The sequence below is a fragment of the Bos grunniens genome, chromosome 11 (genome assembly GCF_055505025.1).
Source record: "Bos grunniens cultivar Pamir isolate PY7600 chromosome 11, Bosgru_T2T1.0, whole genome shotgun sequence".
Classification (NCBI taxonomy): Eukaryota; Metazoa; Chordata; class Mammalia; order Artiodactyla; family Bovidae; genus Bos; species Bos grunniens.
Genome location: NC_141175.1, coordinates 64,054,959 through 64,073,117, shown reverse-complemented (window position 1 = coordinate 64,073,117; position 18,159 = coordinate 64,054,959). Strand labels below are relative to the sequence as shown.

Genomic DNA, 18,159 nt, shown 5'->3' with positions numbered 1-18,159 from the left:
AATGCTATATATATTTAATAGTTTTAATATAATGCAACAGAGGAAACTGCATTGGAAGAAAACAGCCATAGAACATCTCAATTTAACACTCTAAAATCCACTCTAGGACTTGGGGTTCTTGGACCTGAGGTCTCTTCCTGAATTCACTGAGTATTTGGTTACTCAGCCAGTTATTTAATTGTACTTTTTGATCAAAACAAGTTTAGACTATATTTATAAACAAGTCAAGAGGATATTTAAATTTTTTAAATGTTATTTATGGGAAAATGAAAATGCAGGGGGCAATACCAACTTTCCCTCAAAAGTCTCAGCAACTTTTAGTCTTCATTTTCCCATCCTGCATTTAACAGTACTACATTTAAAGTAGTCTTTATACTTACAATGTTGTTTGTAACTTAGCAACTAAATGTGAAATAAATCATTATGAAAGATCACCTGAAACTAGAAAAGGATTAGAAATTTTTGCATTCACATTAATATAATTTTTGTTGCTTTTAAAATTGAATTTATCTATCTCTACTCATCCTGGTTTGGCTCTTCTGGAACAAAACCTTGATCTTTAAGTTATAATGGAATTACAGTAGCAGACTATTGGCCTCCACATAAAACATCATGTCCCAGGCATTAGAAGTATGAAATTGCACTTTGCCTTAACTACGTAGAGGGCCTAATTTAGAAGTTAAAACAAACAAAAACAAACTACAAAAAGCAAACAACAAAACTACCAGGCCCGCATTGTTTTTTAATACCTAAAGTGTAAAACTTGAAATGACTTACAAAAATTATTTAAGTTAATCTATGAGTCAATACAAGACTTGGGAATTTTTATTAGAAAAGCCCAAATAAGTATTGTGTGTATCTGTATCTTTTACAAATGCCAAGAAATACTTTGGTTTCATTTCAGAGAATAGCCATAAACCAAACACCTATATATAAATTTATGGGTGGTTTTTCAAGCCTGAAAACCAAAATTACTGATCACAGTATCTAGTATGCGTTGAGGGCAGGGGAAAGTAGGCATATTTATTGGGTTTTTAAAGTTGTACAGGTGATTGTAGTGGACAGTCAAGGCTGAGAAGCTCTGGCCTTTGGCTCTTCGACACTCCTAAGCTATCCTAAGAATTAAGGTCAAAGAAGATGAATGCATTTGGAATTTTCTTTAGGAGAAGATTGTCTTCCTGAAAATGACAGTCTTACTAAGAAGATTCCCTGCAACCCTCAAGGTGCTATCACTGGTTGTCCCGCAGGAGGTGTATAAAGTCTAACCCGAAAGAACTCAAGGGAAGTGCTGGTAAGATAATAATGCTCCAGTGATCATTTGATTACCATGGCTGTTTTCACACCAGGTAATTATACCCACTTCTTTTCATTTATACTGAGATGATTCCCAAGTGCAAAAATTCACCGCCCACCTTTTTTTGTGGGCTGGGGGGCTGTTTTTAATCAGATATTTACCAAAGTGTACAACTTGTGACTCAATACCTATTGGTGCTCAAATGAGGAAAATATTTATGGAGCATTTCCTGAAAGATCCATTCATTCCATCCTTCTAATTAAGAATGTAATCTGATTTCAATTCATACGATATGAATGGAGAATTTTATAGCGTATCATAGAAGCCTTATGGGACTGCTTTTATTTATAACCTTTGACTCATCCCATTTTCTATCCCTACTTATTTCTGAGTAGGCTGTCTTAAATTCTCTACAAAAGAGTCCAAAGGATATGTGAGGGGCACTGAAAACTTTGTTTCCTTGCATGGTTCAAGGGTCTCATGTCATATGTTAAGCACAGTTAGTCAATTAGCTATATATTTGTAAGAATCATAAACGAGACCAATTTCAAATATCTATTAAAGTGAACAGTACTATTTGGCTTAGTGCTGCAAGAGCATAATGTTGGCTGAATTCAGTGTGTAAACAGGCATTTCCACAATTAAATGGTTTACCTCAACATCCAGCTCAAGAATGTCTGCAGTCACATCCATCAGAGAGCCAATGTTTGGCTTGGTTCTTCCAAAGTCTCCATGTACAAACTCTTTAATGTAGCTGAGGTTTGTTTAAGGATAAAATGAAGATAGTCATGTAATAGCAACTGTTAGGTGAGATTTGACAGGTTGGAGGGGAAATGACAAAAGCAGAAATGCACCAGAAGGAGTTTATTTCTGAGCCGTGATTGGGACGTATATCTTAGAAAATATAGCTATGGCAATCAATAAGCTACGGCAAACTGATTCCTACCGGTCTGGGAGCCAACACTGGGGCCTAGAGCCTGTGTTTACACCAAACTTACCAAGAGTCATGACTTTTCTTTTGGCTCATCTCCAAGCGCCAAAGTTTGAATATGGATTTTTAAAATTAACTGTAGTTCAGTGCTTTTAAAAAAAGAACTTCAGCTGTTTTCTTTTTTGCCACAAATTCTATTTTGCCATCTTTTTGGTCTCATCATTTTTTAGTAATGACAGCAGATATCTGCCAAATGGTAGGTTTTCACAGGGTCACTCATGGTGACATTATTGATGGCTTCTCTTGTAACATGACGCAGTGACACAATAACAATAGGATGGGAGACAATGTACATATTTAGACTTAATGAAGGTCCTTCAGAAGGATTCTAAATTCTAGTTGTTTGCAATTCTTGCATGGTTAGCAATAGAACTAATTCTTTTGTGTGTGTATTTTTCTTATAGATTTTCAAATTTCAAAGTCAATGATTAATCCTAGAATTATTCAGATTACCTTAATACTCCTTACACAGAACTCTACTATAATCTTAACTGTATTTTACCTGAGAGATTTGTTTTTGCCAGCATTCAGTAAACACTCATTTAGCCTATGTTATCTATAAACCAGTACTTAGTATAAAAATGTAATATAATTTGAATATAAAAGTTTATTCTGAAAAAAAAAGTTTATTCTAAGATGATAAATATAAAGTTAAAACCATAATATGATGATATTAAGTCTTCCTCACTTTCTGATAATTTGTTCACTGTACTTTCACCAAATATTTTGACTCAAACATAAGGTATATAGTTATCTAGTTAACTGTCTTCTTCGCTAAACTCATAATTGCTCAACCATCCCTTTTCCCTCACCTCTTTAGAGAGTGCTACTTCTGAATAGCAATGATGAGGGAGGATGAGAAAAAGTCCCAGAATAACCAATTAAAAGGTCCATAATGGTTTTTATTCATAGCCAGAGGGATGAAGTATAAGTCAAATGAACTAGTTCGGTATACTGAGCAATATACGAGAAAAATTCACATAATTCTGTGAATTATGGACTCTAAGTTTTACTGTGTAATAGTCTTCCTTGGTTAATGCCTTAGACTTGTTCTAAAAGTATGTTAGTGAGATTGAAAAGACATTGGCTTCTTCCTTAAGACCACTGCATTCTTCTTAGCACATCAAAACAAATGCTAAAATTAGATTAAAATGTATGTCTTTTATATCTGTGATTTCTCTGAAATTCCACCCACTGTCCATCTACAATAAGCAAATGTGCTCCATGTCCCCTGGTCTAAATAGGTCATCACTTGATTGAAACTACAAAAATTTAGGAGATTTTCAGAGTAAATAACCTGTACCTATTTTAGCTTGGTCAGTCCTGGGGTGGAGTAGGTAAAGAGAAGAGGAGAGAAGATTGATGGAAAGGAGAGGCAGACTAGTAACAGAAAGACAGTAAGAATGCTATTTGGTAATTAAAACTTGACTTATTTCTCCCCTGTTATTATATCCAATAAGTTGTCATGAGTTTTATACCAATTAGAAGGTTTCATACTTCATATTATTCAATCACAAAATATCATCAAACCAAGAAACAAATAAAAACTTGGGGCACTTCTGAAAAATAAACTAAAACTAAGACAAAGGCAGTTCCCTGATATATTTTAACCCAGCAACTAAGATCTGATACAAGGATTTCCCTGGTGGCTCAGATGGTAAAGTGTCTGCCTATAATGCGGGAGACCTGGGTTCAATCCCTGGGTTGGGAAGATCCCCTGAAGAAGGCAATGGCACCCCACTCCAGTACTCCTTCCTGGAAAATCCCATGGATGGAGGAGCCTGGCAGGCTACATCCATGGGATTGCAAAGAGTCAGACACGACTGAGCAACTTCTCCCACTCACTCACTCAAGATCTGATACAAAACCACACAAAGCAGGGTAGGTTACAGACAAATTATTTAAACTGGGACCGTTCTCTTGTTCTGGGCCAGTGGCCGGATAACGTGAAGGTCTGCATGTGAAGTAGGGCCACTCCCATCCATCACCCCTGTTTAATCATCTGGGGCAGAATGCTGAAAGGACCTAAATGTGGTTGTCAGTATGTAGCCTGCAAAATGTGTAAAGGCATGAATCAATCAAATGTGTTCCCTGAGCCCTTACTATGCCCTCAGTACCTCAGCATTGTGTAAGACACTACGTATTTTAAGGTTCACATTGAATTGGCTGCTGCCTTGTGATTTACAATGTCATTTTGAAAAGCACAAATTTAATAGGTCAAAATACCTCAGATAGAAAAAGAAAAAAATTCTTCTACAACCCAAACCTTTCCTGAACAGTTTCAAGATAAGGTTGAACCTCTTTCCCAGGGTGGCATGAATTCTCCCAATAGGATTCTGGAAGACTTAGTGCTACACAAGGGTGAAGGGATACGTTCCAGCTTGAGTCTTCAGGTAGAGGCGGAAATGGTGCTCGTCCACATAGCGTGTCTCCATGGAGTGAATGATGCGAGTTCTCACAGCCAGGGGCCTCCGGTGAAGGACCCGTAAAGGTGTTTTCTGGTCAATATTTAAGTCCTAGAGAAGGATATGAAAACCATGTTTCAGCTTTCTGCCCAGTGAAGCCTGTCTTAGCATCTCCTTTGTCATCCATGGCTCACTATAGATGTTTTCTTAAGGATCCCATCTATTACTATCAGGATAGAAACTAATACTGTAATAAATTGTATTCTCTAAGGTTCAAACTTTGTGGGACTTCCTATAATCTAGTCCACAATTACTTATCATCTGGGCCCCAGTACACCATATAAAAACAAAGTATCATTGATTTGAAGTAAATGATACCCAAGGTCTCTTTTGCTCTAGCATTGACAAATTGATTGGACCCTGGAGTGTTATCCTGCCCATTAAACAAAGATCTTCTAGAAGATAATGTTCTTACTTTTTTTTCCCCCTAACCCAGCAGAGTGACCTAATAGTGAGAAATTCATACTAAGGTGAAAAATGGTGTTTATAGAAGATGGACATCAGCATCACTTGTGTGCCTGGGCAGTGTCCATGTTGTAGGGATAATAATATACCTATTCACAGGGTTATAATATCTGGGAAATTTTCAGCTGCATCATTGTCTAGGGTGGTGTTTCAGAATAACAATTACAAGTAAACCAGAACCTCTCAATATTTGTCAGCCCAGTTCAAGTTACTTGAGAATTACATTGCATGTTTTTTTTTTTTTACAGCTCAGCTTTTTAGGGACAAAGGCTTGGTTTTCTCACAATTAGAGATGTCCTTTTATGTCACAAGATATAAATAAATACAGGTTAATATTGTAAAAGGCCAACTAATTCCCAGTTTTAAGAATAGATACTGGGTATAACCAGCAATGTAGGTTCACAAGAACTTTGAATCCTTTGCAATTTCTTGTTGGAACAACTCCTTCCTGATTTATGCGATTAGTAAGTGCCTGAAGCCATGCTGAGAAAAGAAAGATTTCTGTCTGGGCTCTCCTCTATCAAGTTCTCCACCAAGAAAGAAGAGCAGGTTCTGACAAAGACTACACTTGAAATGGTATGACTGCTTTCTTTTATCAGAGCAGTGAGTCAATGGCTCCTCCTAACTTGTGGGTTTTACGATTCTATAATTCTTTGATTTTAGAAGCACTTTGTTCGGATGAGATAACTTGTCTCCATAAGGTCTAACATTACTCTGGTCAAAAAGACCAAAAAGAGAAAAAGGACAAGGCTGAATTATTATAGAATCTTTAAAGATATGGTCTCCACTTTAGGGCATAGAAGCAGCTGGGCTTTAACTAGGTGACTAGGTGCAGGGCGCCCTTCCCCTGTTTCCAGAGTCATTCCTGGGACTCTGACCCAGGAGCAGGCGATGGAGTTAAAGCTGAGCCATAAAACACACCACCGCTTCCGACACAACACTCAGATGGACACACACTCGTCTGTCTTTTTGGTCTCTTGGTTTTTTAGTAAACAAAATGAAACCACTTCATTTACTCCAACACTGTGCTTTGCTTTCCCACACTGCTGAATTTTTCAGAAACACATATAAAGATACACAGTGATTTCTTCCTTACAACTAGGTTGCCCTGGACTTCCCTGGTGGTCCAGTGGTTGAGAATCTGCCTGCCAGTGCAGGGGACATGGGTTTGATACCTGGTCTGGGAAGATTCCACATGCTACGGGGCAGCTGGGCCTGTGACACAACTACTGAGCCCAAGCTCTAGAGCCTGTGCTCCACAACAGAAGCGGCCACCACAATGAGAAACCTGTGTACCACAACTAGAGAGAGAGCCCGTTTTCATCATGAAGGCCCAGCACGGCCAAAACACACACACACACACACACACACACACAAACTAGATTGCCCTTCAAAAAAGAGGAGACAAAGAGTAAATCTGAAATGACTTTTTTTCAGAATGGGGCAATAATCAGTTTTTATATTTTTGATGCCAATAGGAATATCTGAAAAACATTTTAACCCTAGCACTTTAAGAAAATGATTAGATGTCAGTTATCATCAGTCCACTTGGGCTGTGGTCCATTAAAACAGACCTTTTCACTACTTAGGGTATACCTATAACAATCATCTCAGCATTATTTCTGAATTAGCTCTATGGCTACTCCCAAACTGTAAGTCTATTGTTAAAGTGGGTTTCTATTTTCCCCACAGCATTCTAAATGATATGTACGCATGTCATGGGGTAGAGGCTTAGAAATTTGTTTCTCAATCTTAAAGAAACTTGTCTTAGTATAACTATCATTCTAAAGACTCTCAACAATAGAGCCAAAAGCCAAAGGGCCTTAGATATGGAATCACAGAAGCCAAGAAGTGGAAGGCCCACTGGGGGTCATCTAGTCCACCCGTCATTTTATAGATGAACTCTCAGTAGGTGACATGTATGTTTTCACCAAAATACTCATTATTAAAATGAACACTATTCTGCACCTTGCTTCCCCCCCGCCCCCCAATGTTATGGATGTTCCTACAAGTCACAGACGCAGATCTACCTCTATCTTTTTTCCCCAACAGTTTTAGACATATATACATACAGCAACACAAATTAAATGGGATCACATGTCGTTTTAGTTTTTTTAAAACAGCTGCATAATATTCCAACATGTTCTACCATTTCCTTATCAAAGGAAATTTACTTTGTTTACAGTTTTGTTGATTTTCTCACTCTGAACAAGTCAACAAACATCTTTGTGCACATATCCTTATACACTGAATTTTTATTTCTTCAGGACAGATTGCCAATAGGGGAAGTACTGGGTAGACCATTAAATTTTTATTTTCACAGTCCCCACCACATTGTTTTCCAAAAGGCTAAAACACTTACATTTCTATTGAAAATATAGCTAACTAGCCTTCTCCATCCAACCAAAAGGCATTCTTAGCCTCAGAAGAATAAAGTGATGTCATTGTTACTTCAGTCTAGAGGTAAAGTATCTTTTCAAATGATTCTTGGCCATTTGGAGTTGCCATTTTTTCAGCTGTCTGTTCAAATAATTTGTCCAGTTTTCTCTATTGGGTATTTTATGTTTTTCATAAGTATAAATCCTATTTATGGTATTTCTTTTGCCATACATTTTTTTTGTACAGTCATACATATGTGTATATATAACCACACACTTATGTGTGTGTCTAAATCACAATGTATCATCCTCTATATATTCTTTTATTCTTATTATTTTTATTTCTTTCTGGCTGTGCTGGGTTTCGTTGCCACACATGGGCTTTCTCTAGTTGTGGCGAGCAGGGGCTACTCTCTAGTTGTGGTGTGCAGGCTTCTCTTTACTGAGGATCCTCTTGTTTAGACCACGGCTCTAGAGTGCATGGGCTCAGTAGTTGTAGCACATAGGCATAGTTGCCCGTGGCATATGGGAACTTCCCAGGCCAGGGATCAAACCCGTGCCCCTGCATTGATAGGCAGATTCCCAACCACTGGACCACCACAGAAGTCCTTTATATTCTTATAGCTTGTTTTTTTTCCCCCCACCTTTAGTATTCATCAGGAACATTTCCTTTTGTCAATGAATATTCATCTTCCATAAAATTTCTAACATCTGGCTACTAACAGTCCATCATACCAGATAAGCCATAAGACTAAACCAGTCCCCTCTAGATTTTTACAAAATACTGCCCATTTAAACAATGTTATGATAACTACATATTTGTGCCCATTTTTGCTCATTCCTTGCATGTGAAAGTGAGTTATCTTTACAGGAAGAGGTGGGGGCAGGTGGGAAGAAATACTCAAATGATCGTGTAGATCCTTAAGAGCAATGTCCTCATGTGAAGGAAAATCTAGCATGTGCCAAAACATTTGTGCCCTACATATATCACCCTGACATATTGATTTACAATATGTTTTATCTGTGCAGTTAATCTGAGCACCAATTCTATTAAATTCTGTTTTCTATTTCCTTTCTACAGATGGTCAAATATAATAATACCATTGTTGAGTGTTTTCTATATGCCAGATCCTATTGTAAGGGCTTTATATGACTAAACGTGTTTAATTCTTCTAACTAATTTTATCGATGAAGAAACTGAAACACAAAGAAGCTAAGCAACTCATCCAAAGTCATACAACCAAGAAATGCAGAACCAAGATTTGTACCCAGGTTATCTGTTCTTGGAGAAGGAAATGGCAACCCACTCCAGTATCCTTGCCTGGAAAATCTCATAGACAGAGGAGCCTGGTGGGCTGTAGTCCATGGGGTCGCAGAGTCGGACACGACTGAGCGACTAATGCTAATGCTATCTGTTCTTGGAGTCAGACTCCTAATCAGTAGCAACACTGCCTTTCAGACAGGCTAGATGGATTACTCACTCATTTAAGGAGTAAATGGCAGAGCCAGAATTTAGAACCAGGTTTCACAGCCCCTGGTGGCTCAGTGGTAAAGAACCCGCCTGCCAATGCAGGACTCCATCCCTGGGTCAGGAAGATCCCCTGGAGAAGGAAACAGCAACCCTCTCTAGTATCCTTGCCTGGGAAATGCAATGGACAGAGGAGCCTGGCAGGCTACAGTCCAAGGGGTTGCAAAAGAGTTGGACATGATTTAGCAACTAAACAACAGCAACAATTCAAGAGTCCCCAAAGCCAGTGTGCCATGACTTGGTAATAAATGAGAAGACAAAAGACTTTCATAGTCAGTAGAAAAATAAAAGAATTAGAGCACTGAAGTACCTTTATGTCATCTAGGAATTCAATGTCCTTCCTCTGTATTGCTTTATTTGTCCATATTAAGGCACTGTAGGTCTTGGTCTTCTCTTCTTCACCTTCTTTCATATGTCCTATTGCCTCTCTAAACAAAAACAATAAAAGAAAGTCTGTCTGAGTTTATAAAATACAGATAAGCCTTGCCCCAAACTTCTCTTTCTTTAAAAATAGCTTTAGTGAGATATAATTTACATACAATTCCTCTGTTTAACTGAACGATTCAGTGATTTTTAGTACGTTTACAGAGCTGTGCAGCAACTACCTCAATCTAATTTTAGAACGCTTTAATCACCCCAAAAGAGAAACTCCACACCCAATTGCAATCACTTCTCATTCCCCATTTCCCCTAGCCGTTGGCAACCACTAGTTGACTTTATATCTCTATAGACATCCCCACTCTGAACATTTTATATAAAATGTGAATACTGTAAAATGTACAATATGTGGTATTTGATGTCTGGATTCTTCATAATGTTTTTAAGGTTCATCCACGTTGCCACATGTATCAGTATTTCAAAGTACTGATATTTTACCACTGATTTTCCATTGTATGGATATACCATTTTGTTTATCCATAGACATTTTGGTGGTTTCTACTTTTTGCTATTGTGAGTAATGTGACTATAAGCATTCATGCAGAAGTCTCTGTGTGGATGTACATTTTCACTTCTCGTGGGTATATAGCTAGAAGTGGAACTACTGGGTCAGATGGTTACTATATATTTAACCTTTTGAGAAACTGCCAAATTGTTTTCCCAAGTGGTACTAGTTACAATCCCACAGGAATGTATAAGGGATCCAATTTCTCCACATTTTGCCAATACTTGCTGTTTTCTGTCTTTTTTGTTAAGTGGGATCTCACTGTGGTTTTGATGTGCATTTTCCTAATGACTAATGATGCTGAACACTTTTTCATGTATTCACTGGCTATTTGTATATCCTCTTTGGAGAAATGTGCATTTAACATTCTCTCCATTTTTAATCAAGTTGTTTTCTTATTATTGAGTTGCAGGAGTTCTTTATATATTCCGGATACAAATCCCTTATCAGATAAATGATCTGCAACCAAAACTCCCCTCTTGAGACATCACCAGTGAGCCTACCCTTACCTTGTGACAAGCTGCAAGTCACGGACTTGGATTTTGTTAGATGAGTTATTAATTTTCTGTAGTATTAGAAAAAGAAAAACAATTAGCAACTCTAGTTCAGTTACAGAGTTGCAGAAACATGACAATTTCCATGTCATGAAGTGGTTTACCTGCTGAAGTTCCTTAATTTCTTGTGAAGTGAAATGTACTCTATGAGGATTCACCAGCTCAATTGCAAAGGGCCTTCCTGGCAGCACACACCCCGTCATGAAACAGAAACGTGTTGATGGAGTTAACATTTGGGCTAATGCAAGAGGGTTGGGAGGTGTGAAAAAACGAGTTGAGCTCTACAGGACGGAAAGTTCAGTGACATGACTACATCTAGGGGAGGGAAGAATGTGTGAAAAGAATCAAGGGGTTTTTGGGGGGCTGCTAAACCCCAGTACAGGCAATATGTGAAAATGACTGCTTTCCCAAAAGTCCATGAACGAGCCTGTGTTAATTTACAAAATCATGTCCAAACAGCCATGGATTGACTTGGTTACACTAATGTAACGTTGTCATGTGCAGCAATGCCCAGGTATACCAAGTTGAAATACATTCTCCTAGCCTAGTGAAATGAAAAGCTGAGATTCCAGGAGAAGAAGGGACTATAAATCTAGAATAGTTCAGGATTACTCTCATCATCTTTCTTGTAATGCAATAATATAAAATGAGAAAAATGAAGGCTAAGAGAGCAGGAACATCTTTTCAATGAAGATGTGCATTTTGAAAACTGAACTGGTACTGAAATGTTATTAAAAGGAACAATGAATAATCAGACTTTTGGAAAAAATCAAGTACCTGTTTGTTAATGCACAACTGTAAAAGTCCCTTATAACCTATAGGTATGCAATAAAGATGGCTTCTGAAGAAATGATCCCTGTTAAAACATAATCATATAATTTACAAGGGTAGCTCCAAAATCCACAAGGCTTCCTCTCATGGAGAAGCTCTGGGCTCTGCCAACTTTGATTCTGATTAAGTGACTACAGAAAACCTACTGCCTGAAAAGGGTGATAATCTGAAAGTTAGTTCTAGTCAAGTGATGTTGCAATCTTACCATTTCCTAATGTTCTCACATCTACATCTTCTCTTCCAGAGGAAGAAAAATTAAAGCCTTTGGAAAGCAGATAAAGAAAAAAAAAAAAAATCAGCGATGTAATAGTCCTAGACTTACATTCCCACCCTGGGTAGAAACCCAATTTGTCTTAATCTACAGGAGAATCCCAAGGAATAGTCATCATCACAACTCTAGTCCTAATGTCTACTGAAAATAACAATGATAATAATAAATACTATTTATTGAGTACTTATTACATGTTAGACACTGAGCTAAAATTCTGCATACATTATTTCATTTATTCCTTACTGTAACCTTATGAGGTAATTATTAAATGAAAGAACACCAAGGTTCTGAAAGGTTAAGTACTTTCCCCAAGGTAATACAATTAAAGGGCAGAGGTAAAAGCCAGATCTTTCTTATCATCCCATGCCACCAATCCCATGGGAAAGCCAAAGGCAGAGCACTGTTTGGAGAAAAGCCCTGCTACCAAACTGGCTACAAACTTATGGTGAAAAATCTGTCTTCTTTTTCTTAAAACAAAAGAAAACAAAATAAAAACAGTATTTGAGAATTAAATTCCATGAAAGGAAGGGAAAAGAAAAAGTTTGACTCTAAAAGCAAATTCATTATATAAGCAAACTTAAGCTAGGGCCACAATAAAACTAGTATATATTTTAAGATAGATGGATCATCACAGACTAAAAGCTACAAATACTGGGGTGGGAAAGTGGAAATATGGAGTGGAGCAGAGGGTGGGGGAGTGGTTCCATGACGACTTTCTTAGATACAGAACCAACGGATGATTTTACTAGAGCCAACATTACCACGAGCAGGCTGTAGTTTGTCTTACACGTGCGCACCTCCATCCCCAGTCCAACCACAGGGAACTAGGGCCCTGCAGTGACTGAGCCCTAAACTGTGGCTGATGGGGTGGAGGGAATGAACAGGATGCAAAGAGGTAGGTCTCCCTGTGACTCCTCAATCAGATCAGAAACCTCAAATGCATAAATTAGCCCATAAAGCTTCCCCAAAATTCCAGCCCCTCAACAAGAAAGTACAGAAAAATAGGCTCTTGAGAAGCCCAAAGAAACAATAAATCCAGACTAAGGATAAAGGGTATTTATTACATCTTTTAGAAAAAATGTTGCAAATTTGGACCCTACACTGAGAAATATTTTGGGGGGCAAACTTTAGAACTTTATTTGTATGCAATTATGAATAACAGAAATTTAGGGGGGTTCACGGAGAAGGCAATGGCACCCTTCTCCAGTACTCTTGCCTGGAAAATCCCATGGATGGAGGAGCTTGGTAGGCTGCAGTCCATGGGATTGCTAAGAGTCGGACATGACTGAGCGACTTCACTTTCACTTTTCACTTTCATGCATTGGAGAAGGAAATGGCAACCCACTCCAGTGTTCTTGCCTGGAGAATCCCAGGGATGGGGGAGCCTGGTGGGCTGCCATCTATGGGGTCGCACAGAGTTGGACACGACTGAAGCGACTTAGCAGCAGCAGCAGGGGAGTTCAGGATGGGGAACACATGTGTACCCATGGCTGATTCATGTCAATGTATGGCAAAAACCACTACAATATTGTAAAATAACTAGCCTCCAATTTAAATAAATTAAAAAAATATTCATATTATGCCTTGCCTTATCCCCCAAATCCTGTGAGTTCTACAGACTTCTCAATGGAACAGGTATTTCAAACAACAACAAAACCAAGAACAAGAATGATCAGGAACAATGATCAGGAAAAACAAGGTCAAGATTATGATAAGGAGTTCAGTAGTCTGTAGTGACCCTCGTACTTGGGGACAGACAGACAATGGGACTGAAGGGCAGAGGTCAGATGATGATGGCCTCAGAATATCAAGTTATATAGTTTGGACTTTACCCTATAGCTGAAACATTGACCAGTTTTCAGCAGGCAACTGACATGACAAATATTTATTCAATAAGTGAAGTAATAAATGTATTGGGAAAACATTTCTTAGACACATTGGTTTTGAGAGTGTGTCAAAGTTTCACTTGTTAACTAGAGAACTGGCAAGTAGAGAATATGACGTGCCAGTCTGAAGTGACTGAAAAACAAGTCTGTATCTCCCACTGAGGGGAAGGACCCTTTATAGAAGTAGTTAGGCTGCTTCATGCAATACTGGTTTATTTTCATAGAGCTGTAAAGTGTAGAGGTACAACAGTCAGAACCATCTTCCCAGAGCTGTCAGATGTGAATCACAGAAGTGACAAGTAATATATCTGAGAAGCACAAGTTTAGCAAACTGATGCTACTAATCAGGGATTTCAGACAACAAGGTTTTATTTCATGACAAGGAGCCAATTAGCACAGAGGCCCAGAGGTCTGCTTTTTCTCAAGTGGCTCTTTATAAATTTCCTAAACATACAATTACAGTTTGCTTTCTTTTCAGTTTGGGGACGATTTTTTTCCTTCTCAAGTGGACTATAACAAGGAATTACCTCATGAAAGATTGCAAGGGGGAAACATACAGGTGTTCCAGAACCCCTCTATAGCCCTCATGGTAATGGGGGATTCCTTGGAACCCAAAAAATCAGAACTAAATCTTGTATCTTCTGGGAAATAAGGTGGTCCCAAAAAAGAGTTTGAAAGAGACTTTTCATGCTAATGCTTTATTTTCACTTCTTTGTAACCTGAATAAGTAACCTGAATAAGTCTTATGAGATAACCAGTGTGTAAATATTAAATTAAGTAGGTAAAAGTTCATGGCAATAGCCCTGAGTCTTTACTGTTAAGATTTTGGAAAATGTTAGGTTGCTAGGTTACTTTCTTTTCCATTCAGTAAACAGTTTCTAAAGGCCTTTTTAAAAAGGGCCCACCTACCTGACAGGCAACAAATTATAAAAGGGATACGGCTTTGAAGTGCTTCTCTTTCCTTCTGACAGGCAGAGAGCTGGAAGGAACAGGGCATCTCATTTCGATCACTTGTCTGCCTTTACTGAAGCACGTTTGTCTAAGGTTTGCCAGAGAGAAAGAAGGATGTCTAGCTGGTCTTTCAAAAAAGATGTTCTAATTATGCTAGGAGACCTACTCCAAAGAGTATGATATACTTGCTGCTGCTGCTGCTAAGTCGCTTCAGTCGTGTCTGACTCTGCGCGACCCCATAGACGGCAGGCCACCAGGCTTCCCCATCCCTGGGATTCTCCAGGCAAGAACACTGTGGTGGGTTGCCATTTCCTTCTCCAATGCATGAAAGTGAAAAGTGAAAGTGAAGTCGCTCAGTCGTATCCGACTCTAGTGACCCCATGGACTACAGCCTACCAGGCTCCTCTGTCCATGGGATTTTCTAGGCAAGAGTACTGGAGTGGGGTGCCATCGCCTTCTCTGATGATATACTTACTCACTGACTATGTTTTTTCCTGATATACAACATGATTTCCTCTGATTGAAATCTTAGTCCCTTTCCTCTAAGTCTAATCCTGGGTGAAATCACAAGGTTTTTTGCTCCTTTGACCTGACAGGCCTACTGAGACAAAGAAAGCATATTCCTGACAGGGTCTGACTCAGCTCACAAACCTGGGCTTGTTAATACCTAAGAAATTAAAACAACAACACTACTATTAAGTCTTTGTGAAATGGTTGCTGTTGATCTATCTTCTCTAGGTCTGAACTCTATTCTAGGACATTTTAGCTGTTAAGATGGAAGCCAGTCATTTGCCAGTGGTTACTCTTGAATAAGCAATGGATATAGAAGCTGTGTTTTAATTTCCTCATATTCCCAATAAGAGGCTGAAGCTAAGGTGTCCCATGGTTAGAACTTAAGTGCATTCATTTAAAGTAGTTTCAGTTGTTTTGAATTTGCCCAGGAAAAGCCAGTTGTCTTGAGAAAACAGAGAAATCTTAGGGCAGCTTGGCTCAAATCCAGCCCTTGGCAGAGGCCCTCAGGACATGGCAATCCCTGTTCACAGGAAGCTGCTAGGCAAGGGGCCCAGACTTGGTGGTGGCTTACAAAATACAGAACTCTTCCCTGCCACCTCCAAGAAGTCTATTTGTGAACAAGTATTTAAAATATGAATATTATAACACTTACTTTCTGCTTTGAACACTTTCAAAAGATGGTCTGAAATTAATTCTTCTACTGAAGATTCCAGCTTCCTTTCTCCATCAATTATCCAAGGAGTTTGTGGTAGATTCCTGGAGTATTTATTATATCTCCCTGGCAAAGAAATATAAAGGTTGCCTGGCTGGGATGGTGTGATTAACACAACAGAATAAAAAGGAAAGTAACAACTATCCACTAAGTGCCAGTATTCTAGGGGCTATGATACAAAACAAGGCTTAGCCTTTGACTAATTTATAATGTAATTTAGTGACTTAGCACATACACATAATTCAGTGAAAAAATTTAAGGTAGCAATAGAAGAGATGGCTAAAGACAAGGTATGAATCATCAATGAGTTCTAAAGGAATGCTCAGTATACTTATTAACCTGACTGACTGACTGAACAAGTTACAATATCATGGAACACACCAAGGATCACTTAAAAAAAGAGCAACTACTGCTTTTATGCCTGATTGATAATACTCTCAGTGTAAGAGTCATTGGTATTCCAAAGAGTTCAAATACAGGAAATTTTGAAGTTTTTATAAGTTAAAAAAAAAAAGAAAACACCCTAACAGAATATGACTCACTGTTTTATGAATAAAGCTATGCTGAGGCAGGTAGGTTTTATTACCCCAGGGCAGGGTATTATAGTCAAGACTAAAGAGCAATTTTATTTCAGCTATTACTATGAAACAGCTATAGCTTTCAAAACAAAAACTGTCTAACCAGATTTACCTCTTAGGAAAGTCAATGCAACAATTTCTTTTTTGAATCAGAAGCAAAGTGTTCAGCCACTTTGCAGATAAAAAAAAATTTTTTCCCCCGGATTGACTTCATGTTGTAAAACATCCTCTCTGTTCTCTTGATTAGTTTTTGGTCTGTACATCTACCCATATTTCTACTTGGCCATCTCTGATGAAAACTGTTAAAATCTGGGCTGTATCATTTCCTTTTGGCATGGCATTTTAAATATCAAATCTCTTTAGTGATCCATAAGAATACTTATAAAACCTAAATAAACTTGACTATCAGGTCTAGTGCTTAAAAGAGTTAACTAATCAGAAACTAATAACAATAAGAAGGAAACAGAGAAGAAGTCAATTGAGTTTTTCAGATAGGAGAGACAATTGACAGTGTAAGTATATTCTAGACTAAGTATTTTACCAGCCACAAAAACAGCACCATGAGCACATTCAATTTCAAGAACAGTGCATACAGCCTTTGGTGAGTTTGGAGGACAAGGAAACTGCCTGCAAAACAAAATAAATTTTACAGCTACTATTTTCCAGACATGATATTGAATCACATAACTAAGATGAATCAGCACTGCCTGAGATGCACAGAGCCTGAGTCTCTCAAGGACTAAGCCTCCCCCGAATTTTAAATTTGGGGACTGTTAGGGTCTTCTGGGCCTCTGAGGACCACTTTTAATACATGAGAACTGCACTAAGTAAATCAGGGCTCTGCTAATAACATTCAGACTCAGGAGGCCTCATGTTCCCAGATGATAGTTTTCAACATCAGCCTTGAGATTTGGGGGGAAAAAATCCACACATATGTAGTAGAAGCCTCTCTGGGTTCATTTTAGTATCCATGAACACTTGCTGCTGCTTACAAAATCCTCAATCATTTGGGTAAAGCTGGTGTGCAGTCAGAGATTGGTCCTGTGAGTATGGCACACCTGTGGGGAGGGTAGTCCACCATTTTTCTCTCTTTTCATTTCAACTATGGTCTTGGAAATCAGACCAGAGCCAGAATAAGTGAAATGTGGCTGACTTTAGCTAAGAAACTTCAATCCAGCTGAGGACAGACAGGAGAAAGCAATGTATGACTTTATTCTCTGTCCATCATCTGGGAACTTCCAAGAACTGGAGTCTCTCTATAAATGACTAAATGTGGATTTAATCCAAAATGCTTGTGTTGAAATTTTCAGTTTCCCAAGATGTCTTAACAAAGAAATCACTTAGAAACTCAGGCACTACTGCTTGTAGAGAGTAACTGTCTTTTGTTTCTAAAATTTAACAGGGACTTCCTTGGCGGTGCAGTGGTGAGGACTCCACACTTCAACTGCAAGGGGCACAAGTTCGATTCCTGGTGGGGGAACTAAGATCCCACACAGCACGGTCAAAACAACAACAAAAAAAACTTAATAAAAATATTTCTATTCTGAGATATGAAGATATATGAAACCTTCCTCATAACTTCCTTGTTTGAAATTTATTCAAGGCTATTCTGGAAGGATAACTATGATAATATCTTATTAAATGAAACGAACACACTGAGTATTAAAATGTAAGATTTATTGTAGTTCAGCATACTTTAGCAAGAAAGGAAACTCATGAGCCTTTTCCTCTCTCTTCTGGAGATGTACAATAACAGGAAATCCAGGATGAGGGATGTAATGGGACTAGTACTAGCCTGG

General features: G+C 38.4%; 1 protein-coding gene and 1 long non-coding RNA gene across 19 annotated transcripts in view; one reads left to right on the top strand and one right to left on the bottom strand.

Moving 5' to 3' along the window:
• Nucleotides 1-18,159, bottom strand: part of PUS10 (pseudouridine synthase 10) — an 85,766-nt gene that overhangs the window by 2,041 nt on the left and 65,566 nt on the right. For 8 of the 18 annotated variants that reach the window (XM_086326777.1, XM_086326773.1, XM_086326772.1 and 5 more), the window contains 8 exons: nt 16,902-16,987; nt 15,723-15,848; nt 11,655-11,711; nt 10,723-10,799; nt 10,574-10,629; nt 9,432-9,549; nt 4,659-4,801; nt 1,949-2,048 (listed from right to left, as the gene is read on the bottom strand). In XM_086326777.1, the coding sequence (XP_086182903.1) occupies nt 1,949-2,048; nt 4,659-4,801; nt 9,432-9,549; nt 10,574-10,629; nt 10,723-10,799; nt 11,655-11,711; nt 15,723-15,848; nt 16,902-16,987 (763 nt within the window). Of the gene's footprint in view, nt 1-1,741; nt 2,049-4,658; nt 4,802-9,431; nt 9,550-10,573; nt 10,630-10,722; nt 10,800-11,654; nt 11,712-15,722; nt 15,849-16,901; nt 16,988-18,159 lie in introns of those variants that run through there. The other 10 variants (XM_086326768.1, XM_086326769.1, XM_086326770.1 and 7 more) reach the window with 5 other exon arrangements.
• Nucleotides 1,159-18,014, top strand: LOC147363251 (uncharacterized). Its single transcript, XR_015136864.1, has 2 exons — nt 1,159-1,291; nt 17,763-18,014. It is a non-coding gene; the product is annotated as an uncharacterized LOC147363251 (long non-coding RNA).